Below are 25,835 nucleotides of genomic sequence, written 5' to 3'. Positions count from 1 at the left end.
CAAGGAGCAGAGAGCGTTGGGTAGTAAACTGAAGATCATGGGGGTACAGGTGGTGGTTTTTTTTATCACTGCTTTCCAATTGAGAACAGGGGCTTCAGATTAAAAGGGAAATGAGCAGCCAGTTAGGTTGGTGTTCTAGAACAGGATTTCTGGACAATGGCTTAAAAACAAGGAATGATGGACTCCTGCCCAGCGATGATGTGCCCTTTAAAAGAAGCTGGTAAGAACCTAATTAGGGCAGCTTAATGGTGCTGTGCTGCATAAAACACAGGGCTTGGAACTAGAAGGATTCATCTTCATAAGTTCAAATGTGACTTCAGACACTTATTAGCTGTGTGATCCTGGCCAAGTCATTATCCTGGTTGCCTCAGTTTCCCCCACCTGTAAAATGAGCCAGGGAAGGAAATGGAAAACCTCTTCAATGTCTTTGCCGAGGAAATCTCATAAAGAATTGGGCATGACCAAAAACAATTGAACAACAAGAAGAATGGCCAATGGAAAATTTGTTTTGTTTGACTATTCACAAGGGTTTTTAAACAAGGGTTTTGTTTTCCTTTGTTTTCAACTGGAGGGAGTAGGATGAAAGGAAGAGAAAGTGGATTTTTTCTGATTGGAAAAAATTTTTTAATTAAAAAAAGAAATTTTTGCTCAGTCTTGCAAATCTGATCCCAAAAGGTATTCAAAATTGAAAAGCAGAATGAAGATGCCCAGAAAGTCACAGGAGGCATAAGCCAAGAAACTGCCCAGTCCCAAAGTCCGTGGCTTCAAATGTCTATATCCAAAAACAGAGAATATAAATAGCGAGCAAGGTGAATCAGCAATCTTAACACAATGAGGCAAATTTAATCTGAAAGGTATTCCTGAATCTTGTTTGGATGGAATCCAGGATTGGGCTATGTCTCTGGAAGAGCACACTTAATTTAAATGGAGTGGAATATATAGAAGGGGGAACCCAGGACCTCTGGGGCAGAGGGGAGATGACAGGATTGGGTGAGAGAGAGGCAATCATGAAGGTTATTTGGGTGAAGATCAGTAGACGTAGAAAGAAAGGTGATAATGTCATTGGAGAACAATATAGCAGCCCCAAAAAGCTAATGCAATTTTAGTTTGCTTTAAGGAAGGTCTAGCAGCCAGGACCACAGAAAGGATGTTCTCTCTATACTCTGCTCCTGTAAGACCATGTCCAGAGGATTGGATTCATCCCTGGTTGACACACCTGGTCCAGTCTTACCTTGCCAGTCCTCTTATACTTCCCATGTACTTTAGGATCAATGACACTGACTTCCTGGCTGTTCTTTGTATAAGAGACTCCATCTCTGGGGCCTGGACATTTTCACTGGCTGCCTCTCCCCCATGCCTAGAATATTATCCCTCCTCATCTCCACTCCCTGCCTTCCTTCAAATCTCACATAAAATCTCACCTTTGTCAAGAAGCCTTTCACAATCCTTCATTTTAGTGCTTTCCCTCTGAGATTGTGTCTAATTTATCCTGTCCAGGATACATTGTTGCTTGCATGTTGCCTCTCCATCAGATTGTAAGCTCCTTGAGAGACTGTTTTTGCCTTTTTTTATATCCCCGTTTATTAGGCACTGTGCTCAGCACATAGTAAGCACTTAATAAATGCCTATGGACTTGGGAGAGCATCCAGAGGAGGAAAGGAGACGTTGAGAATCAGTGATGTGCTGGTAAATGTTTAACAATCAGCTTTCCAAAAGCCCACAGTATGTTTTAAAGTTTAATCTGCGTTATTAATATTTCCCCCATCTCTTTCTTAAATCTAGACAATCAACAAAACAATAAATAATAAATAAAATGAACAACAAAATGAATGAATAAATTTGTCCTAAGTATCATACTGAACATTTAACAATCATCTCTCGGTGTGAGCTGACTGTAGCACACTCCTGCTTGAGATCATGTTATAAGAGGATTATTTGGAGGAAAGGAGAATGAGATGGGGGCACAGAACATCAGATATTTCCAAGGCTGTCCTGTGGATCAGAGATTTCATTTGTTTTGGTTCATCCCAAAGGGGAAAATATGGCTCAATGGGTGGAAGCACATTGAAGCAGATTTCAGGCGGATGGAAGGAAAGAGTTCCTGACAATGAGACCTAGAAAAGGGCAGGGAACTCGGTCAGGTCCCACACAGGTTTCTCCACTAAAAAAGACGCATTATCGTCGGCCTTGCTGAGGCAGGTGGAAACTGCTTAGCACAGTGCCCGGCACAGAGTAGCTGCTTAATAAAAGCACGTTCTGTCCCCCTCACTTTGAGCACAGCCTGGCTGGCCACTCGCCGGGGACGCCGGGAAGGGGAGGCTTGTTCGGGAGTGGGTGGACCTCGATGCTCTCTGGCGTTCCTTGCAGCTCCAAATCTCTTCCCCGGGAGCTATAAATGGAACTAGAAGCTGCCGATGGACTTAACTATGGCAACGACCTTTCTCCCATGGAGGCGGCCTGTAGTCAGCTCATGAGATATGGGTAACCAAGGTTTCTTAGTTGGCATTTCCCGAACTGCCCCGATTATGGGGACAAAAGGGAGAGAAAGCTCAGGGTGAGACTTTGAGGGCAGCGGAGGGGAGGAGGACAGACATTGGAAGCCTTCCCTTGGTGTCTTTCTGGGAGCCTCCCCTCCACCCCCGGTGGATTTTCTTGGAAAGTCCCCTACATTGGGTTGCAGCAAATCGCCTGAGCTCGTAGGTGAAGGATGCGCCAAAGGGATGTCCAGAGATGACTCTGTCACAAAGTCGGGCCAGCTTCACCCCAAGAGCGCCTTCTGCATCCCTCTCTACTTAAGCTGGGATCGGAGGTCATGGGGTGCTCGGACAGTACGGCAGAACCCAGAACCACGCAAGATCAAGAATCAGAAGATCCTCACAGCCCGAGGGGGGCAGGGCCAGATGTGATGCAAACATGGGGGAAGGGGGACGTGTGGATGTTCCCTTCACAAACCCTATAGGAAGCTGGTCTACTCTTCCTCACTAACCTCAGAAAGGGGATGAGGCTGGAGATGGACAAAGGGAGACAAGTGGGAGCACTGGGGTGGGATAGAGAGGGAGGTAGAGGTGGCGGGAAGACGGAAGAGGAAGGCGACAGCCCACTTCCTCCGCAATGACCCACCGCCCGCCATAACTGGCTCCATTGCCTTCTTCCCTCTTGGGACTTCCCAAATGCATTCCTTCTGCTCACACAAGGACCTGGGTGTGTTGGAATAAAGGGAACAAATGGGCTGAGAACACCTGCAGACTGCTGGCAGTCTCCTTCCTGACTGTTTCACTGTTTGCTTTCTCTCTTCTCTTGACTAATAATAAGGGCAGGGAGGTGGTGCAGCGGATAGAGCCCCAGGCCTGGAGTCAGGAAGACCGGACTACAAATTGTGGCCTCTGACATTCACTAGCTGTTTGACCCTGGGAAAGTCACCTATCCCTCTTTGCCTCAGTTTACCCATCTGTAAAATGATCTGAAGGAGGAAAACGGCAAACCACTCCAGCATCATTGCTAAGCAAACCCAAATAGGATCAAGGAGGATTGAACACAATTAATTAAAAAAAAAAAAAGACAAATGATAGGGACCCAGATGCTAGGATTGTAAGGGTAAGGACTTTTTTGTATTTGACCTGTATCCCCGGAAGCCAGCCCTGGACTGGGAGTATTGTTGGAGCTTAATATAGGCTTGCTGGGCTGGGGCAGGGCGTCCCATGCTTGCATGCCTGTGGTCCCTGGTGCCGGGGAGCCTGAAGGGGGTAGATCGCTTGAGCAGGAAGTTCTGAGCTGGGGTCGGGTGGGAGCCAATCAGGTGGCTGCACTAAATCCAGCACCAAGAACAGGGAGCAGCAGGTTTGCCCCAAGAGGGGCAAGCTGGAGCAGGTCATCCGGGGAGCAGGCCAAGGCTTCTGATTAGTGATGGGATCATCGGGGGCAGAATGGGGGGCAGGGGCAGGACTTGCCAAAGTCACTCATCAGCCTGGCAGGGACTCGGATCGAGATTGTGTGCCCATGTCTTTCCTTAAAGTAGAACAGTTCTAATCACCTGATGTGCCACGGAGATGGGGCCCCAGATCCAGAGCAAAAGGAGCCTTGGGGGACACTCAGTCCGAGCCCTTCATTTTAAGGGGGAGGAAATAGAATCCCAATGAATTAAGCATCACACTTAATGTGGCAAGGATTCAGAGAGAGGCTGGCCTACCCCTGCCCCCCATCCCATTTCACAAGAATCAGTGGCCCGCTCGGACACTATTCCTATTCCTCATCCAGTCCCAAAGGGACGCCGGTGCTACTCTCTCAAAGGTTGCGGCCTCTGCTCTCAGAGTACTGGCCTGGGAGTGGGAGACTGAGCTCTAGTCCCTCCGGCCGTGGGCCTCTGGTCTCGGGGAAGAATGAGGGGCTCTCACCTCTCTGTTTCTCTCTTTTTCTCTCTTTCTCTTTCTCTCTCTCTTTGTCTCTCTGTCTCTCTCTGTCTCTGTCTCTCTCTCTCTCTGGTCTCTCTGCCTTTCTCTTTGTCTCTCTGTCTCTGTCTCTCTGTCTCTCTCTGTGTCTCTGTCTCTCTGTGATTTCTCTGTCTCTCTCTTTGTCTCTCTGTCTCTGTCTCTCTTTCTCTCTCTGTGTGTCTCCCTCTGTGATTTCTCTGCCTCTCTCTCCGTCTCTCTCTTTGTCTCTCTGTCTCTATCTCTGTCTCTCTCTTTCTGTCTCTGTCTCTCTCTTTGTCTCTCTCTCTGTCTCTCTCTTTCTCTTTCTCTCTGTCTCTGTTTCTCTGTCTCTCTGTCTCTCTCTTTCTCTCTCTGTCTCTCTCTTTCTCTCTCTTTTTCTCTCTTTCCCTTTCTCTCTTTGTCCCTCTGTCTCTCTCTGTCTTTGTCTCTCTCTCTCCCCTCCCCCTCTGGTCTCTCTGTCTTTCTCTTTGTCTCTGTCTCTGTCTCTCTTTCTCTCTCTGTGTCTCTCTGTGATTTCTCTGTCTCTCTCTTTGTCTCTCTGTCTCTCTCTGTCTCTGTTTCTCTGTCTCTGTTTCTGTCTCTCTGTCTGTCTCTTTCTCTTTCTCTGTCTCTGTCTCTCTCTTTCTCTCTGTCTCTCTCTCTTTTTCTCTCTTTCCCTTTCTCTCTCTTTGTCCCTCTGTCTCTCTGTCTTTGTCTCTCTCTCCCCTCCCCCTCTGGTCTCTCTGTCTTTCTCTTTGTCTCTGTCTCTGTCTCTCTTTCTCTCTCTGTGTCTCTCTGTGATTTCTCTGTCTCTCTCTTTGTCTCTCTGTCTCTCTCTGTCTCTGTTTCTCTGTCTCTGTTTCTGTCTCTCTGTCTGTCTCTTTCTCTTTCTCTGTCTCTGTCTCTCTCTTTCTCTCTGTCTCTCTCTCTTTTTCTCTCTTTCCTTTCTCTCTCTCTTTGTCCCTCTGTCTCTCTCTGTCTTTGTCTCTCTCCCCTCCCCCTCTGTCTTTCTCTTTGTCTCTGTCTCTGTCTCTCTTTCTCTCTCTCTGTGTCTCTCTGTGATTTCTCTGTCTCTCTCTTTGTCTCTCTGTCTCTCTCTGTCTCTGTTTCTGTCTCTCTGTCTGTCTCTTTCTCTTTCTCTGTCTCTGTCTCTCTGTCTCTCTCTCTTTTTCTCTCTTTCCTTTCTCTCTCTCTTTGTCTCTCTGTCTCTCTCTGTCTTTGTCTCTCTCTCCCCTCCCCCTCTGGTCTCTCTGTCTTTCTCTATGTCTCTTTATCTCTGTCTCTGTCTCTCTCTTTCTCTCTCTGTGTGTCTCTCTGTGATTTCTCTGTCTCTCTCTCTCTCTGTCTCTCTCTGTCTCTCTCTCTTTCTCTCTCTGTCTCTGTCTCTGTCTCTCTGTCTCTCTCTCTTTCTCTCTGTCTCTGTCTTTCTCATTTTCTCTCTTTCTCTTTCTCTCTCTCTATCACCCATATCTATCTGTGCCCTCTGTGAGAGAAGGGTCTGTTGCACATTATTCCTGGCATCCCCCTGGCACAGTCCCTGGCACAGGGAAGCCACTCTTGGAGCACCATAACTACCCCCCCCCCACTGGACCCCGGTTTCTCCTCTGGAAGAAAAGGGAGTTGAAAGATGCCCTTTAACCGTCTCTCCCGTCCTGCCCGGCTCCGTGAGCCCGCGGTCCTGGGAGTAGATGTAGCCCTCGTCAGTGGCTGGAGGCGGTGCTATCTTTGGAAAGGCCAGCAGAGGGCAGGTGTTGCCCAGTTTCCAAGGCCGGAGCTTGGCCGGCTTTCCGAGGAGGCTCCCACCAGGCCGCCCAGCGCTGTGAGCGAGAGAAAGCAGATGGCCTTTCTTGGCACCCAGGCTGTCCTTCCGTGCAGGGCCGCGCCCGACCAGGACGCCCCAAGTTTTTAGAATAAAGCTCCTGCAGGAGAGGGAAGGAGGCCCCTCGGGCCACGGGCCCCTTTGCCTTTTCATCGTGGAAATCTGGGGAGCGGCGAGCGAGGGCTCGTAGAAGGGAGCGCGGTCCAGCGGGGAGGGGACAGAGCCTGATGTCAGCGCTCCGTGGGAGGCCATGACAGTTTCCTGATATTTAACTGGCCCCAAACTGCGACCTGGGCAGGCCGCAGCACCCGGTGCCAAAGTACAGACCTTTGTGCCTCGGAGGCAAGCGATCGGGGCTGAGAATTTTCTAGTCGGCAGACGTTTATTAGCCACGTGACCGGACTCTCGGGACTCGGTTTCCTTACCTGTCACAGTGGCGGCTAAAGTAGAGGTTGGGGGTCACTCCCATCCCTCCCAGGAATAGAAGTTTGCTGATCCCTGCTCTATACTCACTTTCCATCCGGCTTGGAGCAGCTAGCTCCAAAAGGCTGTCCTAGAAATATCTGAAAATCCGGACTCACTCCTCTCCCTCGAACTCTCTACCTTTTAAAACTCCCCTCTTACTGTGGAGGGGACACGGACTCCCAGGCCCCCAGACCGACAGCCTAGTCCCTGACTTTTCAGCTCCTCCTCTCATTTACTTCAGCCTCCCCCATTTCCAGTTTGTTGCCAAAGCCCATCAATTTTATCTTTGGAAACGTTTCCCCCTTCCTTCCTCCCCGGTGGAGACCCTCATCGCTGACCCACCTCGTGTCTGCCCTATTGCAATAAACCGCTGATTGAGCTTCCAGTCACTCGTGTCCAGCCTTCATTCAGTGTCAAAGTGACAAATCAGACCCCGTCAGCAAACCTCAGTGGCTCCCTATTACCCCAGAGATCACATATAGACCCCTCTGTGCCAGGATATAAATCCCATATTTTAATCCCATATAATACAACCCTCTCTTTGGCATTCGAAGCCCCTCACCACCTAACTCTGCCCCTATTTTAATCCCATATAATCCCATATAAATCCCATATAAATCCCATGGTAACCGGGCCCTGCCCCGTGCCCCTTTCCAGTTTTCTCCCGCCTCCCACCGCACCACACCCACCGGCCCTGACGCCCACCTCCCCACTCGGAGCATTTCCCTGACCTGGTATCATCAATGTGAAAACAACAGGCTCCTGGGCTAACTCTCCCCCCCCATATCACAAAAGAGGCAGCCCTGAGATGATTGGCTCAAGGTCACCCAGGTAGTCACCGAAGCGGGAGGAAGATCACACGTGATTATGATTTTTAAAGCCCGGCCTCCTCCCCTTCAGAAGCCTCTCTCCCAGGCTGCCTCTGATTGCGCTCTGACCTTGCCGTGCTCTCCCTTCCGCCGGGAGCCCTTGTGGCTGCGAGCGGGGGGCGCAGCAGCTGATGGGAGATTGTCGGCTCGGGAGCGGAATTCCTGCTAACCTCATTTCCTATTTACTCCCCGGCTGCAGCTTCTCGAGGGGACGCGGGCCGTGCCCTCGATTAATGACAAAGTGTTTCTCTCGGCGGGCCGCGCACTTCAGACTCGGGGTCCCTGATATTTATCTGGCCTAATTGAATTTTACTTCCCCTGCTTGGGAGTGAGAGCCCGCCAGAGATAAATGTCTCTTCGAGTCTGATTTTGGAAACAATTAATGGCTGGGGCTCCCCCTCCTTCCCTCCTCCCTCTTGGGCTGGAGTGCGGAACTCCACGGCCTGCAGATGGGCTTGTCTCTAGGGGGCTGATTTCTAAGCGCAGAAGACGCTTCTTTAGCTACTGGTGACCCGAGACGGGGGCAGGCGGCTTCTCGGGCCACCCCTCCTGGCTGACGGGGAGAATTTAAAGAGCCAAGGAGTCCTGGGAACGTTAGAGGCTCTCCCCGGGCCCTCCTTCATCTCTTGTTAGCCATCACCCGCTTGGACGTCCAGGGATGAGGAGCTCACTACCTCTTCAGGAAGTCCCTTTCACTTTGGGGGAGTCCTAATTATTTCTAATCAAATGAAATAATAATTCTAAAGCAGTAAACACAATGCCTGGCACTTAGTAAGTACTACCTGTTAGCTGCAATTTTTATTAGTAACAACCATAATAATAATAGTGAGTATTTTATGGAGCATTTAAAGTTTATAGGACACTTAACATAGATTATCTTGTTTGAGACTCTCAACCACCCTGGGAGGTAGGTGCTACTATTATCCCCATTTTACAGATGAGGAAACTGAGGCAAATAGAAATTTGGTGATGTATCCAGGGCTATACAGCTGGTGAATGGAAAGAGGGTTGAATTGGGAGCCCAAGGACATGGATGGAAAGGTCACAGTTTCCTTATTTGTAAAATGGGGGGCTGAAAGGATGGGGAAGACTGAATCCTCTTGAAGTTCTCTGTTTACTCTAAATTGATGATCCTATAATTATTGGGCTCTTTGTCTGGCTAGACCCAGATCACAACTAGCCTTTATCGACAAATCATTTCCCTTTTCCACGTGAAAAAATTTCAATAATAGAAATGATAAATTTCTATAATTTATCTATTATAAATAAATAGATAATTTATCTAAAATAGATAAATAGATAGGGAGAGAGGATATATAGATGAGATGAATGAATGGATAGATGAAGACAGGAAGATAAATATATGGATGGATAGAAGATTTTCAAATCTTCTGAGATTTGAAGACAGATTTTGAACCTGATGAAGCTTTCCCTTGTCCTGACTGAGCAGCCCCCAGAACTGGGCCCAATACATTCAGTGGGGTGTGATCGGGACCCCCGAGTCCCAGGGGGCTCTGAAGAGAAGCTCAGAAATGACCGGCACCTACCCTTCCCTTTGGAACTCCTCATCCAGGTTGGACAACAGTTGCGAGCCGGCGGCCGAGAGGTCCAGGGCAGCCAGCGGCAGGTCTCGGTAAGCCAAGTTCACCAGCTGGACCGGAGCCAAACTTTTCGTTTCTTCTTCCACTTGTTGGGAGATGATCTCAACTTCAGGAACTCCCCCTTCTATGGCGGGCCTGGGGCAGGAAGGGGAAGAGAGCGAGGAGAACAAGGGAGTCGGGTGGCCACGCTTGACAACCTGAATGTCCGGACGCTTTTAGGTAGGAGTAGGGGATAAACTCAACAGCATCAGCAAAGGTCTAAATGATCTCCCATTTAAATATCATACCAAAGCTGTGAGGTATGTAGCTCAGGCAGGATTATTCCCTTTTTACAGATGAGGCAGTTAAGGCTTTGAGATGTTAAATGATTTGGCCATGATCATATAGCTACGAGGCGTCTGTGGCTGAATTTGAATTCAGCTCTCCCTGACTCCAGACCCAGAGCCCTGCATACTATGTCACTTGGCTGCCAACCTGCCAGAGTTTCTGCATTTCATTTTTAGGGTTCTCCTTTAGCTGAAGCTTTATACCTTGGAAAACTCACATATCTTCCCAAGGACTCAGTTTCCTCATCTGTAAAATGAGTAGGTTGGACTAGATAGCCAGGTCTTGACCTCAGAGCCTTTGATCTCTGTCCCATTCCTGTCCCCATTTCATGCAGAGGGGATAGTGGGAAAGGCCCCTTACCCTTCTCTCCCTCTACCCCTCCCTCATACCATCCTGCCATGGGATCCCTTCCCCCCCGACCGCCCCCCGGGCTGTGTCAAAAGAGCCCTGCTTGCAGGCTTCCAGTAATGAGGAATAAAATAAGGAGGCAACATATAATAATAATGGAAATTCCTTCTTCCCTACCTCTCCTCCTCCCTCACTCCATTTCTTTTTCCTTTCCTTTCTCCTTTTCCCTTCTTTTCTGTTGCCCTGACTCCCTCCCTCTTCTCCCTTCTCTCCCTCTTTCCTATTTTCCCATTTCCTTCTTTTGTTTTTTCCTCCTCTTTCTTTCTTCCTCCTTTTCTTTCCTCTCTCCCTCCTTTTTTTCTTTTCCTACCTTCCTTTATTCCCTATTTCTTTCTCTTTTCCTATCCCTTTCTTTTCCTCCCTTCCTTCCCTTCCTTTCTTCCTCTTTCTTATTTCCTTCCTCTTTTCTACCTTCATTCATTCCCTCATTTCCTTCCTCTTTTTCTCTCCTCATCCTTCACTCCTTCCCTGCTTCTCTTCTCTTACCCTTCTTTTCACCCTCCCTTCCTTCTTCCCTCCCTCTGTTTTTTCCTTCCTCTCTCCATTTCTTCCTTTCTTCTTTCATTCCTTCCTATTTAATAAATGTCTTTTATTCGTGCATTCATGTAGTCAGCCTCTAGCCTCTCTCTTATCTCTTATTTATTCTTCACACATCTGCCAAAAATTCACAGGTCACTCTCCTGCTCAAAATCCTTCGGGGTCTCCCACTGCCAATTGAATAAAGCACAAATGTCATCTTCCCTGGCATTTAAATGGTTTGACAACTTAGTACACACTAGACCATATAGCCTGTTAGATCTATTGGTTGACTCCAGACACCGGACCACACTTGACTTTTGCAGCCTTTCCAGCCATTTTGCCATCCACCCAATCCATCTCATCATCTACCTGCTGATGCTGCTGTGCACCCCTTATTCCCACTTCAGCTCCTTTCCATCTCTTGCCATGAGCACAGCAATCAAACAAAACAGACAACACCAAGGAGATATCATATACAGCAATGTTCTCTGGGATTCCCCAGAGCAAAATCCCCTCCCCTGGCCATCACCCTCTATAGGTCTTGTCTTCCCCTATTAGAATGAAAATATCTTGAGGGCAGGGGTTGTCTCTTTTTATATTTGTGTCCCCAGTGCTTAGCACAGTCCTAGTTACTGTTTGCTTTTGTTTGTCAGAGGACCATAACCCTGGGGAGGTGATGATTGGATTGAAGTGAGGGAGGGCTGTTCAAGGTCCCCAGTTTGACTTTTTCCTCGGGACCATCTGGGTCCAGCGCCCAGACAGAGAGCAGGATGACTGGAGATGGCCCTGGATACAATGGGGAACTTTGGCCTTTTTAAGTTGAGGTCTTCAACATATCTCAACAGAGTAAAGATAGCTAAATGCATTTTCCATTCATTCATTCCACTGACAATTTGCCTTCCACCCATCGTTCCAGCCTTCTCGCACCCTGTCCCATCTCACCCAATTTTGTTTTTGCCAAATGTTCCCTTATCTTGCCCAAGGCGAGTAGAGTGATTTTTTGGGCTCCATGCTTTCTTTTGGTTACTCTGCTACATCATCTTAAGTTACTTACTGGGGACTGGACATGGTGAACGGTACATCCGAAGCACTTGGCTTTCCTGATCTTTAGCTACCCTCCTCTCTGAAGCCTTCATGCATTGTTTCTGCAAAAGATAAAAAAAAAACCTATTAGATCCTGAAAACAAATAATAGAATGACAGTTTTATCCAAAAAAAGACACAAATTCAGAAAGTTCTAAGTCCTTAGCACAAACCCATATAGCTCTCTTCAGTAATAACCACAAACAGTTGTTTTCACTTAAGCTTATTTAAGCTGGCCTAAGTGGCCAATTTTTGGAAAATCTGGAATTCCCAGCGGCCTCTGCATTTTTTGTGTCTTCATTAAATATAAAGGGAAGGCTCGGGAAAAAAAAGGTGGATTGACCACATGGAAAGAACAAGAAATGATACTTATATTGTCCAAGTGTTCCACTGGTACCTTGTGATATAAGGATTAACAGACAGAGCCACAGAGAGAAAGTTTGATAGAAAGTTTGATAGATAGGGAATAGGTAGTAAATAGATAAAAAGAAAGGCAGATAGGAAGACAGAGAGAAAAATAGATATATGATAGATAGATAGGTAACTAGATAGATAGATAAATAGACAGATAGGAAGATGGATCAATAGATAAATGGATAGATAGGATATATAGATATGATGAATGAATGGATAGATGAAGACAGGAAGATAAATATATGGATGGATAGACAGACAGACCCAGACAGGAAGAGTATTTATTATGTACTAGGCTCTTTTCTGCCAAAGGCCATTTGGAAATGTGTCACCTCATTCGTAGGCCATACAACAATGTCACCTTACACAACTCAAGCAGAGGCTAGGTTGTTGCAGCGAGCTTTCAGCTCATCATTTCCGTGATCTCCTTAGCAGATTATTTTGCAGACCTTACACAGTCCTCAGTCAAATGTTCCTCACCCTGCGCCCCCCTGCTTGACAAAGGAAAGGAAATTTTCCACCCTTTGAGTTGATCCCTGTGGTGGACTCAGGGGAGATCCCAGATAAGTCCTACAGGATGGGTTGTGATTTGCATTGTTGGAAGGACTGTCTAAATGGGAGTTCACGGCTCCATTTGAGTCTCTGCATTCATAAGTAGAGATAAATAGGATATGCTCAGAGTCTGAGTCTAAGGGGGAAGAATAACGCTCCGGGTAAGAGAGACCCCCAACTACAGCCTAGCCCTCAATCCAAGGAGCACTGCGGGTCAGGGATCAAAGCAAGGCTTCCAACATCTGGAATCGAAGGAGGAAGGGGTCACGGACTGGGAGCCTATTTATCTTTTAGCATATACAAAGAGTTATAACACAGCTGTTGCCCCTAGAGAGTTCACAGAGTGTACAATAGGGAAGACACATTCGTGGGACCATAAGACCGTAGTTTCTAGAATGTCACTGTCAACTGAGTCCAACCATTCCGGAAGCAATTTGGAAATATGCTAAGAAATGACTCGTGTCCGTACTGTTCCATCTTCAGCTCAGAAATACCCCTCCCAAGCATCCACCCCACGAACGTAAAAAAACCCAAGTGAGAGCCTGCCCACCCCAAATTATTCCCAGCAGCACATTTGGTGAGAGCACCGAAATGGAGACGAAGTCGATTAACCAGGGAACGCATAAGCAAGTTGCGGCCATTAACGTAATGGAACATTACCGCTCTGTTAGAAACGATGAATACGGAGAATTCAGACAAAGAAAATGCCAGGTTCTTGTTTCCTGAGCAGCTGATGCTGTGATGAGACCCATAAATGGCTTATCAGGCTGTTATTTAAAAATAATAGCCCCCAAACAAAATGTACTGTGAAACACGGAGCCAAAGGGGAGAGACAGCTGGTCTGGCACTCTCTAAATGCACCATCAATGTGCAAACCTGCTGTCTAGTGATCCTGGGAGAAGGAGAATTCAGCTTGTGGCTTTAGAGTAATTGGTTCTGACTCTCCGGGGAGAAAAGTTTGCCTGTTATTTTAAGTTCCAGTCAAAAGTTGCCTGCTGCTTAGAAACCTAGTGCGTTTTCTGGCCAGTTATGTTAACTTACCCCAACAGCCCTAATGGCTGCCCTTACGCCACAAATCACAGTCCAGACTTCTTGTGGCAACAGCCTCGGAACACCTGACCCTTCAGAGATCTTAGCTTTGGGCCAGCAGCTACCTTTTTGTACAGATGGGGAAAACTGAGGACCCCACAGGAAGTGTAACTTGCCCTGATTTACACAGTGGATTAGCCCCTGAACTAGGTCACCTGGCTTACAGGCTTGAGATCTATTTTGTTAGTCAACAATTTCATTAGACACTTCCTATGAGCAAAGCCAAAATTGAGATTATTTAGATAAGGTACAGTTCCTACCCTCACGGAGCTTCCGGTCTAGCAAGGGAATAAGACATAGAACAGATCACTGTGTGAGGGAATGTGGTCGGGAAATTATCATGGGCGGCTCATCGGGGAAGTCCTTCCCTCTCTGCCACAATAATGAACAAGAGAATGGAGAACCAATCCGTGTGAGGTCCAAGGGCTCCTTACCCCCTGGGAGGATCGGGGAAGGCTTGCAGTGGCAGGACAGGCATAATTGAATCAGGAAGGCTCTCTAGGTGGCAGTAACACTAACTTTCCCCATAGACCTGCCCCAGTTCCAGGGTTTTGGGACCATCAGGGTGTTGGTCGACACCACAACCAAGATGGCTCACTTCTTCTTCCCTTGTGCCATGGCTGAAGCTACCTGCTTGTTTCTGAGGGAAATCTCCTCATCTGTAAGAAGGGAGGTTGTAGGGAAACTTTGTCAGCTGACACAGAGTGAAAGAATAAACCCACAGGACAAAGTATGAGATGACCACAATTAAGTAATAGAAAATAGCTCTGAGACTTCAGAGTGCCGATCCAACCAGTAATCAGGACTTGAGAAGTTTTCCTTTCTTTCTTTCTTCTTCTTCTTCTTTTTTTTTTTTTTTTTGGTGTGTGTGTGGGGGGGTGAGGCAACTAGGATTAAGTGACTTGTCCAGAGTCAGACAGCAAGGAAGTGTTAAGTGTCTGAGATCAGATTTGAACTCAGGTCCTCCTGACTCCAGGGCTCTATCCACTACACCAACTAGCTGTCCTCAGGACAAGGAGGACACATGCTTTGTCACTTCTTGCAGTGAGATGATGGACTAGAGAGCTCTGGAATGAGATAGACACTGTGTGATGTGTTCATTGTGTTGAATTGTCTTAAGATTTAACTATATTTGTTTGTCCAATGGAAGACTTTTATGTGGATGTGAGGGAAGTTGGTGGGTAGTGAAGAGAAAGACAGAAAGAGAGGAAGGAAAGAAGGAAGGAAGGAAGGAAGGAAAAAGGGAGAGAGGAAGAAAGAAAAAGAAAAAGAAGGAAGAAAAAGGGAAAGAAGAAGAAAGGAAGGGAGGGAGGAAGAAAGGGAGAGAGAAAGGGAGGGAGGGAGAAAAGGAGAAAGAAGGAAGAAAAAAGGAAGAGAGAAAGGAAGAACAGAAGGAGGAAAGATGAAGGAAGGAAGGAAAAGTCATCAGTGAAATATTTTTTAAAATTCACAGAAAGAAGTTTAGGGAAACAGACAAGCTGGGTGACACTGATACTATTATTTTAAACTTAATAGGTATTTAAAAATATAGAGATTAGTAGTTTCGAATACAATAAATCTTTTCTGAGTTTTGCATATTGAAATATTCATGTTGATGTTTAAGGTCATACTAAAATATAATAAAATTAAAGGGACTGAAGTAAATGATCTCTAAGGTTCCTTGCAGCTTTAAATATAAGATCCTATGATTCAGGTGGTTCCTGTCTATGGAAGCAACAGGATCCAGTGGGAGGCAGTATGGTGTAAGCAGGGAGGTTAGAAGACCTGAGTTCAAATTCAGATTTGCTCCTGACAGCCTTGATTAAGTTATGGCTTTCCTCCCTCCCTCCTTCCCTACCTTCCTTCTCTCCTCTCCTCTCCTCTCCTCTCCTCTCCTCTTCTCTCCTCTTCTCTCCTTTGCTCTCCTCTTCTCTCCTCTCCTCTCCTTTCTACTTCTCTTCTTCCTTCCTTTCCTTCCTTTCTTTCCTTCCTTCCTTCCTTCCTTCCTTCCTTCCTTCCTTCCTTCCTTCCTTCCTTCCTTCCTTCCTTCCTTCCTGCCTTCTTTCCTGCCTTCCTTTCCTCCTTCCTTCCTTCCTCTTTTTTCTCTTTCTTTCTTTCTTTCTTTCTTTCTTTCTTTCTTTCTTTCTTTCTTTCTTTCTTTCTTTCTTTCTTTCTTTCTTTCCTCCCTCTTTTCCTTTCCTTTCTATCTTTTCTTTATCCCTTTCCTTCCTTTTTCTCTTTCTTTCTATCTTAACTTAATAGTATTAAATTTTTCCAATTATATGTAAAGATAGTTTTCAACCTTCATTTTCATAAGATTTTGATTCCCAATTTTTTTCTCCCTCCCTTCTTAATCTTTCCCTTCACCAAGACAGCAAGCATGAACCTCAGTTTCTTGTCAGCAAAATGGGGTTAAGAACATGACCTAGCTTTCAGGATCATTGGAAGAAATGTGCTTTGCAAATTTTAAAATCCTATAAAAACATGAGTTGTGACTATTGTTATTTCTGTGCTCACCCTATTATGCTGCAGTTTTCACAGTCAAAGACGAGAAAGGGTGAGGGGTTGTGGGCTGCCTTGGCTGCCTTGCAGTGATGTACCTGATAAATAGCCAAAGAGGTCCGCAAATGGGACAGATGGCTTTGCATCCCCAGGGTGCTTGGAGCACAGGGAACCAAGTCCGGCTGTCCCCTTTAATCCCTGTACCTTTAGACCTTTTTCTCCCCTCAATAGTATTTTGTTTTTCTAAATACAGATAAATATAGTTTTTAATATTCATTTTTGTAAGATTTTTGTAACATTTGTAAGATTTTGTTGCAATTTTTTTCTTCTTCCTTCCTTTGCCTCTCCCCTCCCCGAGACAGCAAGCAATCTGATACAGATCATATGTGTACAATACTTTTAAACATGTTTTCATATTTGCCTTTAGATCTTTTTTGAAAATAAAAAGGGCTGTAGACTTCTCAAATCAGTCAATTGATATGTATCGATTAAGTGCCTGCCAGTGCAAAAGCATCGGAGGTATAAGCACAGAATCAAAACGGTCCCTGCCCTCAACAAACTTTTAGTCTTTCGGAGGAGACAACTTCTCTACTTAGAAGTCTACACAGAATAAATACAAAATAACAAGAGGCAGCTGGGAGAAGGGAAGTACTCATAGCTGCGGGAAGCAGGAGAGATTTCCTGTGGAAGGTGCTTCAAAGCACCTTTAAAGAATTAAGGGATTGTACAAAGTGCAGTGAGGAGCGATTGTGTTTGGAGCGTGTGGAGATGGAGGGCTCTAGATGAAGAAGTGGGGGGGGGGCAGACTGTATGGAAGGGTGTGCTATAGAACAAGGCTAGAAAGACAGGAGAGAGCCAGGCTGTAAAGAGCATGAAATGACCTGCAGAAGAGTTTATATTTGACTCTTAAGATAATGGGAAAATCACTACTGTGTCCTGAGTAGAAAAATGACCTTCAGATTCATGCTTATGGATAAGTCCTTAGCAGGGGGCAGAGAATGGCTTGAATGAGGAGAGTCTTGGGGCCGAATGATAAGAAGACAAAGTTTCAGGAGAGGATGGTCAGGGTCTGGATGAAATGGTGGCTGGGAGTTCAGTGATGGATGGCACAAATATTGTGGACCTGTCTTACCTCTCTCTATCCGAGCCACTTTTTAAGACAGTAAATTGATGATTTACTCCCCTCTGTCTGGGGAGAATTCTTTACCAGGAGCTCCCTATGCTGGTAAAATGGCTTTAAAAAATCCATCCTAGATCCTCTCCCATTTTTATTATGACAGGTTCAGCTTAACTTTGAACCTAAATCCTCATGGTCTGCACCTGCCAGTGCTAATGATGGATGGAGATAAAGGATTGATGGTTCAAGATATCTTCAATTCACAGAGGTGGGAGAATCAGCTCCAATCAGCCAGCGGATATTGTCAATCAACTAGCTTTTAAAATGAGAGATGGGAGGCCAGCAGGCAATGTGCATGACTCTGGATTGAATGAGGTCATTGCACCAAGAAATGGCTCCGGTGTCTTGGGAAGTTGGGGAAGTGGATGCGGATGGGAGAGGGATGGTTTATCAGTCTAGAGATAAAACTGTTTCAGGAAAGACGAATGCCCTTCGCTGTCCCCTGACCTAGAACGTTTGGTAAGGTGCAGTTAGGTGAAGCAGTGAATAGAATATCAGGCCTGAAGTCAGGAAAACCTGAGTTCAAATTCGGTCTCAGACACTTATGAGCTGTGTGCAAATCCCTTAGCCTTATTTGCCTCAGTTTGCTCATCTTTACAGATCCAGAGAAGGAAGTGGCAAATTACTCTAGTGTCTCTGTCAAGGTGATCCCACATGGGGTCAGGAAGAATTTAAATGAGTGAACCACAACAGTAAGTGAGCAGAGAAAGACACCAAGAGACTAAAACTTTGGGGAGACAGGTTGAGGCAGAGAAACACTTCCTGCTTTTGGCCTCTTGCTCCAGCCTCCATTGCTGCTCCATCTGATTTGCTCCCTTCACTTATTCCTTGAATTACTGGGCTGCGACCTCCTGCGCCCAGCTGTTCAGCTCACCCCCTTTTTCAGAGCTCATTGTCTCTACTCTTCAACAGGGATCGCCCTTTCCTGCTCAGGTATTTGCTTAATCAATATATCCCGGTGTGTTGGTTCTTTCTAGGGTAGGATACAATGGCATGGGGCTGGTGGATTATCAAAGTGACCCAGGTGGAAGAGCTGGATGCCCTTGGGATGGGACTGGCTAACCCATGGCAGGAAAGCCGGTCGTGAGCCCCAGGGATTCAGTAGCAGGGCAGAACTGGATTGAGGAGATGTAGGTTTAAATCCCAGTTCATACTCCTACCACCATACCCCTAACCAGGATCAAAAACTTAAGCTCCCCAACCCTCAGTTTCCTCATCTGTAAGATGGGAGCTCTAATAGACTGTCTACTTTACAGGACTGTTGTGAAGACCGCTTAAACCTTGAGTGTTAGGGAATGCTATCCCTTTTATTACTGTTATTATCTTGTGTTAAAATAATGTTGCCAAGATTTTTTTCTCCCTCCACCAGCCTGGGATGATGAATGCCACAATTGGCGAAGGGAATCTTAGCTTGACATCTCAGGGCTTGTTGAAAACTGCTTCTGAGGGGATGTTGTGTCGTTTCATCTGCCAAGGGTGCAGGTCCAGTGATTCACCGCCGTATTACAAGGTCACCTATGATCTCCCAAGGTCAATCCATCAAGGATAAGTTGTCATTGTCAATCAACAATGAGTTCATAAGGATGATGTTATTGATTATCATTCTGATGGATGTTACATAATTATTAAATTTTCATTGATAATGATGAGCTAGCATTATTAATTAATCAATAAGTAGTTATTAGGTATCTACTATGTGCCTGGTATTGTGTTAAGAGTTGAGGATACAAAGATCAAAAAAGAGAATCCCTGACCTCAAGAATCTTCCATTCTTTCCATTACTGGTACAGCTGGTCACATATCCCCATTTAGCAGATGAGAAAACCAAGGCAGAGAAGGTAGGTGAACTTCCAAGAACCATACAGTTATGATTATGTGACAGTATCAGATAGCAGGTCTGTATTCAGATTTCTCCTGACTTCAAGTCTAGAGCTCTTCCCACTACAGTGTGCTCTCAAGATGAGGTGTGCTATTGCCTTGGGATGTTCTGGTACTGAATCTGAAACCAGAGCATCACTGATTCAGGGCTGCAAGGAACCTCAGAGGCCATTGGATCCAATGGTCTCATTTTGCAGATGAGAAAATCAGGACCCAGGAAAGCTGTGATTTGTTCAAGATCACATGGGTAGTGCATGTCATATCCGGGTCCCCTGACATGGAAACAGCTCTCTACCCCAAAATACCTCAGATTCCAAAGCCAAAATTTTTTCTTTCTTTCTTTTTTTCTTTCTTTCTTTCTTTCTTTTCTTTCTTTTCTTTCTTTCTATATTCTTTCTTTCTTTCTTTCTTTCTTTCTTTCTTTCTTTCTTTCTTTCTTTCTTTCTTTTTCTTTCTTTCTTTCTTTCTTTCTTTCTTTTTCTTTCTTTTTTCATTCTCTCTTTCTCTCTCTCACTCTCTCTCTTTCTTTCTTTCTTTTTGCTGAGGAAGTTGGGATTAAGTGACTTGCCCAGGGTCACACAGCTAGGAAGTGTTAAGTGTCTGAGGCCAGATTTAAACTCAGGTCCTCCTGACTTCAGGGATGGGGCTTTACGAATTTTTTCTTTAAAAAGAAAAAAAAATGGAAATGAAGACCTTGCTTGTTTGATAGGTAACAGCAGCTAGAATGATGTCATATGAATTTATATGTGCATAGAGAATGTGAATATATTAATACATGCATATAGTGTATAAATCTATACCTATATACATATATGTATGCATACATAAGCACACATGCACACACTATACATACATACATAATGTATTCATACACACATATTATATATGACTTTAAAATCCAGAGGATGGAGCTGTTCCTTGTTACAAGCAGCTGGTTCTCTGCCACGACCAATATTGCCCCCAACGGTGCCCTGGACCTCAGGGAATCTGGTTCTGCAAATAAGCTTGTCTTTGCTAACACATTTACACCAGCTCCAAACCTTTCTTTTCACCCTAAAGCCGATCAATTCCATTGAGTTCATTTCAATAATTATTAATACTACTGCATTCAGGCTACTATTACAGGCACCGGAGATACAAGAGATACGCCCTAGAGCTCGTCCTGAAGGAACTTAGACTTTAATGAAAATATAAGAAAGGCAGAAACCAGAAAGGTAGAATTATCACTCTGAAGGAGGAGGGATGAGAAATAGGGCAGAGATCATTTTCACTGGGGAATGGACGTCCCACTGGAATCTTCTGTGGAAGAAGTCCCACTGGAATTGGGCTTGGAGGCGAGATGTTGGTGACGGGGTCAGTGCCAGTGACAAGCTAAGTGTTGGGGACGGGAGGAACAAAAGAAGCCAGTCAGAGCAGAGGCAACGATTTGTGGGACAGGGAGAGGGCAGTTGCTGCCAAATGCAGGATGAGGGCGCAGGTGTCTTTCCTTCTATAGACACCTGTAGGAAATAGAGAAAAAGCAGCTGGATACTTGGCCTCTGGGCTGGTGCTGAAGCTGGCTCTGTTGTCTTTAGTTGTTAGAAACACCTGCACTGGCTGGGCCGGGGAGGGGGGGAATAGGAGAGACCACTTTGTGGTAGAGGAGTTGGGTTGTGGGCAAACTGATTTTTTGGCCGGCTTTTATTGTGTGTGAGTGTGTGAGTGAGTGTGTAATTTGTGTGTATATGAGTGTGTGAGTGTGTGTGTGAGTATGTATTTGTGTGTGTGAGTGTGTGTGTGTGTGTGTGTGTGTGTGTGTGCTTTCGGTGTTGTATATGCCCCCAGTGAGAAATCTGTGACTTCAGCTGCACACTCTGGCTCCAATCAGAGCCCACCAGGGTCCTGGGCAGGACAGCCACATCGCAGGGTCAGGGACAGCTCAAGGGTATCCTTCAGGACAGTATCCTCTAAGCTCTTCCCTGCAGTGTGGGCCAAGGCGAGAGCCCCTGGGACTTTGGCAGTCAATCAGAGGGGATGGCGCCTTGGCGAGGAGGTGACGGGATAAGAGTAAGGAAAAAGCGTAGCTCTACTTGACCAAAGAGAAGCTAACGCGAAGAGGGAAAGAGGGAAATGGAGGAGGAAAGGGAGGCTAGAGCCTTGTTGTAGTTCCAACTAAAGGGGTCTAAAGGGGCCCCTTACATTTGGCATCTGGGGTAGGGTGGAGCCCCCTGGGCTTCTTTCACTAAACACAAAGGAAGCGCCAGTGATTGGAGACCAGCTGAGCCTCCAAGTTCCTTTCCAGTTCTAAATCTGACCTGAGGATGAATTGTGCTCCCACCTGGGAGGCAGAAAGATACGGTGGGAGGGAATGTGACACATCAGGGACTTAAGGTCCTCTGAGTGGTCTTTTTCACCAACATGTATCCGCCTGACCTTCGTTCTCCTTTCCATGGAAGTTAATCTCTCCCCAAAAGTCACAGAATCGTCACTGGCCACAAGTGGTCGTCATGCTGTCTCGTGTCTCACCTCGACACTGGCACTTCTCCTGGCACGGTGCCCCCTGGCACCCTGAGGGGCACTCGCTCAGTCAGGAGCTGGGGATGAGTGCCATCGGCTGACTCACCCACACTCGCTCTGCAGAACCCAGGGGTTCTTGAAGGTCTCCCCACATGGTGCTGTCCCCATGTGACTCTGCCTACATCTGCTGAGATCAAAGAAAGAAGCAAAGGATCCATTCCATTTTAGTTCAAAGGGAGATGGAAGAAAGCTAGCTCAGATCCTTATAATTCTGCGAGAAAAGGAGAAAGCTAGAGAGGGAAGCCAAGTCCAAAGTCTTGACAATTCACTTCCCATTCTTTATAGACTCTCGGAGAAGGAACTTTGCAGTTCATCCCTTCTTTAGTCTCCCCAAACTGGTTTTGGCCACTTGAAAGTTTCTGGTGTTCAATACTCCCAAGGCAGCACATTTAAGTTCCTGGCAGTTCTGGTTGTTTCCTGTTTCCTAACAACCAGAACTGCCAGGAAGTCTCCACCCATTTTGCCCAGGCAGGATCAGTCCCATTCCTCTTCAATGTGATCGGTCTTCAGGCACTTGAAGCAGTCTAACATGTCCCTCTCAAATCTTTTCTTCTCCAGACTTAATATCCCAGATTCAATGAATCAATTCTCAGAGGGCATGATTTCCATTCCCTTCTTCGACCTGGTTACTCTCCTCCTTGATATGTCCTTCACAATGCTTGACATCAAAACAGAACAGAATACTCTAGATAAATTCTGGCTGAGACCAAGGACAATAGGGCTATCACTTCCCTTACGGTGAAAACTTTTTCTCCTCCTTTAGAGCAGTAAGAGATTAAATTAGTACCAAAGCAAATGAATGTAGGAGCCTAGCATTTGACAAACCCAAAGACCCCAGCTACTGGGGTAAGTTCTCATTATTTTCCCAAAAAAATTATTGAGAAAGTTGCACAAATCGTTGTAGAAATTACCTTTAGACTAATTTATCATGCCATTTATCAAGGTAAACTCCAAATGGATATATGACCTAGATATAAAAAGTCATATAAACAAATGAGAGAAATCAGGAAGAGATTATCTTTCAGATGTATAGAAAAAGGAAAAGTTCATGTTAAACAGGGGATAGAGAGGATCTTGCAACATTAAAAAAAAAAAAGACAATTTTGATTACACACAAGATCGAGAAGTTCTTGCACAAACAAATCCAATGAAGGTAAGGAAGGCAAGAAGGGAAATAGCTAACTTGGAAAAAAAATCTTTGCCGCAAGTTTTCCTGATATATCTCCCATTTCCAACACAGATGAGGAACTGATTCAAATTCATAAGAATAAAAGCCATTTTCCAATTGTTAAATGGTCAAAGATATGAACGGGCAGTTTTTAATGGAAGAAACTCAAACCATGTGATAGTCACAAGAAAAAAAATGTTCCGGATCACTAATCACATTAATTTTTATTTAAAGCAACGCTGGGGTGCCATCTCATGCTAGTATGATTAGTAAAGTTGACCAAAAAAAATTCTAGGAACTACGGAAAAGCAGGAACATTAATGTATTGGGGATAAACTTTTGAATTGGTGTATCCATTCTGGAAAGTAATTTGGAACTATTCTCAAAAAAAATTACTAAATTGTGTATACATTTGACGCAACAATAGCACTACTAGACATGCACATCAAGGAGATCAAAGAAAGGGCCTCTAGATACAACAGTATTTATAGCTGCTCTTTTTGTGGTGACAGCAAAAAAATAAAAGGACAAAATCGCTGAATAACTTATGGTATAGATAGACATATACACATATATTTATTTACATATTTATATGTGTATCCATATATGTATATATACATATATGTATGCATTCATATATACATATTTTTGTATGTGTGTTGTATAAAATAGTGCAATGTATTTATGGATGTATAAAATAAAATACGAGACAATTATAGCAAATTTAAACAGATATGGGCCACTAATTTGTACATAAGAATTCATGGTAGTGAAGAGACCAGCATTCAGCTTAGCTGTGGATCTACCCCTCCAACTCAAACACCTTGCCCATCATTTGAAGTTTGTGAGGGCTGATCCTAAGAAAGAGAAAGAACATCAAGACTTATAATTCCAGATTATGAGTTGTCTCAGCCACATAGATGTGTTTCTTATGGTACTTTATGATTGTGGCCAGTCGGCCTCACAGATACCTTGGTGGTGGAGCTTGCCCCCTTTTGTGAATACAATGTCATATGAAGATTTGCCTTTTGAATAAATACATTCATCAAAAGTTAATTGAGTCATCTGATTGAGTTTCTGATGTGAAGCGCACCGATGGGGTCTCATGAGTGACAGCCCCTCTGGGAAACTCTAACCTGCCAGGATGACTAACGGTTGGGGGTTAAAGAGCCCTTGGTGAGAGGGGGAAGTTCAAGATGGGAAGGACAGGGCAGAGCATGTACTCCACTAAAACTGGGTCTCTGCTCTTAAAGGGCTTCCTATCAAGAGTGAGGAAGGGAGGACAAAAGGGGATCTACAACTGTTCTTAACTGCCTTCTGTGACATCTTAATTTGGTATTGTGCTTTCTACTTAAGTATATTAGTAATAAAATGAGAAATGGGACCTTTGGGATCATCTACTTAAATAATAATCATGATAGTCTGAACCTGTGAGTTCATCACTGCAGGGAAAAGAAAGAGAGAGGGGGGAGGGAGAGAGAGAGACAGAGAAAGAGAGACAGAGACAGACAGAGACACAGAGACACAGAAAGAGACAGAGACAGAGAAAGAGAGGAGGGAGGGAGAGAGAGAGGGGAAAGGGAGAGGGAGAGGAAATGGGAGAGGGAGAGGGAGAGAGGAAGGGAGAAAGAGAAAAAAATAAAGAGAGAGAGAGAGAGAGAGAAAGAAAAAGAAACAATCAACATGACACCCACTCAAGTATTTATGAGAGACCTATGCTGTGCTAGTACAAAGAGCAACATAGTGAGGATAGAGACCCAAAAATGAAATGATTCCAATTCTCAAGGAGCTGACATTCTTTTAGGGGAGATACATATGCAGAGAAGAATATACTGAATTAATACACCCTAAATAACTACAAGGTAGGCAGGAGGAGCAGCTATTTATTATGTTAGGAGTTGACGGGTGAAGTTCAAGGTCAACAGCCAGTATGTGTCAGAGACAAGATTTGAACCCGGGTCTTTTTTAAAATAATAAAGTATTTCTAAATATTTCTATAGTAATTCAATGTTAAATGCCTTGTAAATCTTGTCTCATTCGATCCTCACAACAACCCTGTGAAATGGGTACTATTATCCTGATTTTACAGATGGAGAAACTGAGGACAAGAGAATTTGCCCAGGGAAATATATATCTGAAGTGGGCTTCAAAGTCTTCATTTGACCTCAATTTAGGTTGAAATAAATCAACTTCATAAAAAACAATATGACGATAGCCCATCTTAAGAAAAAAAATTGGGAGGTCCCGATGGACTGCAAGCTCAACATGGAGTAACTGTAATAAGAAATCTAAGAAAACGAATGCGGTCTTAGGCAGCATTAAGAAAGGTAGAGTGCCCAAGACAAAGGAGATGAAAGGACCTCTGTCCTTGACCCTCATCAAACACATTCAGAGTGAGAATCGTGTTCCATTTGGGACACCATGTTTTAGGAAGAACACTGATAAGCTGGAGAACATCTTGGGGAGGGCAACAAGAAGGATCAAGGGCCTCAGTTTGTGCCATTTGAGGAAAGGTAGAAGTGAATGATGATATTTAGCATGGAGAAGATGTGGGGGGAGGGGAGGAACATAATTCTCGGGGGATCTGAAGGGCTGTCACCTGGAAGAAGAGTTAAGCCGGTTCTACCTGCCCGCCTCAGAGCCCAGAATTAGTGACATTTGCCAGGAGGCACGTCAAGGCTCGATGTAAAGGAAAACCTGACAACCACCGAACGGTCAGTAGAGCAGGGTGCCTTGGGAAATGCAAAGTTCTGGCTCCCTGGAGGTCTTCAGCTGAAGTCTGGGGGCACTTGGTCAAATTTTGAGGTACAGGTTAGATGTTCTAGGTCCACTCCGTCTCTGAGATTCTGCGGTTCTGAGATTTGCCAGCCAGAGGGCAGAGAGAGAGTCCTGAGGAGGTAAGGACCCAGATAAGGTTCTAACCTTAAGTCTAGGGTGCTGTATAAGCACGTGGGAAGGGTTAGGGCTTTTCCTGAGCTGACCTTTCCTGTAACGGCTCCATGATCCCAAGCTGAAAATGTTCCA

General features: G+C 45.2%; 1 protein-coding gene across 2 annotated transcripts in view; it reads right to left on the bottom strand.

The window, feature by feature from the left end:
- TMEM266 (transmembrane protein 266) overlaps positions 1-25,835 on the bottom strand; it is a 138,600-nt gene that overhangs the window by 78,421 nt on the left and 34,344 nt on the right. For both annotated transcript variants that reach the window (XM_051982437.1, XM_051982438.1), the window contains exons 2-3: positions 11,469-11,559; positions 9,107-9,295 (exon numbers count right to left, since the gene is read on the bottom strand). In XM_051982437.1, the coding sequence (XP_051838397.1) occupies positions 9,107-9,295; positions 11,469-11,482 (203 nt within the window). In that variant the 5' untranslated portion in view covers positions 11,483-11,559. The remainder of the gene's footprint in view (positions 1-9,106; positions 9,296-11,468; positions 11,560-25,835) is intronic.

This window comes from Antechinus flavipes, chromosome 2, assembly GCF_016432865.1.
Source record: "Antechinus flavipes isolate AdamAnt ecotype Samford, QLD, Australia chromosome 2, AdamAnt_v2, whole genome shotgun sequence".
In the NCBI taxonomy this organism is placed as follows: domain Eukaryota; kingdom Metazoa; phylum Chordata; class Mammalia; order Dasyuromorphia; family Dasyuridae; genus Antechinus; species Antechinus flavipes.
This window is presented reverse-complemented; position numbering and strand designations above follow the sequence as displayed.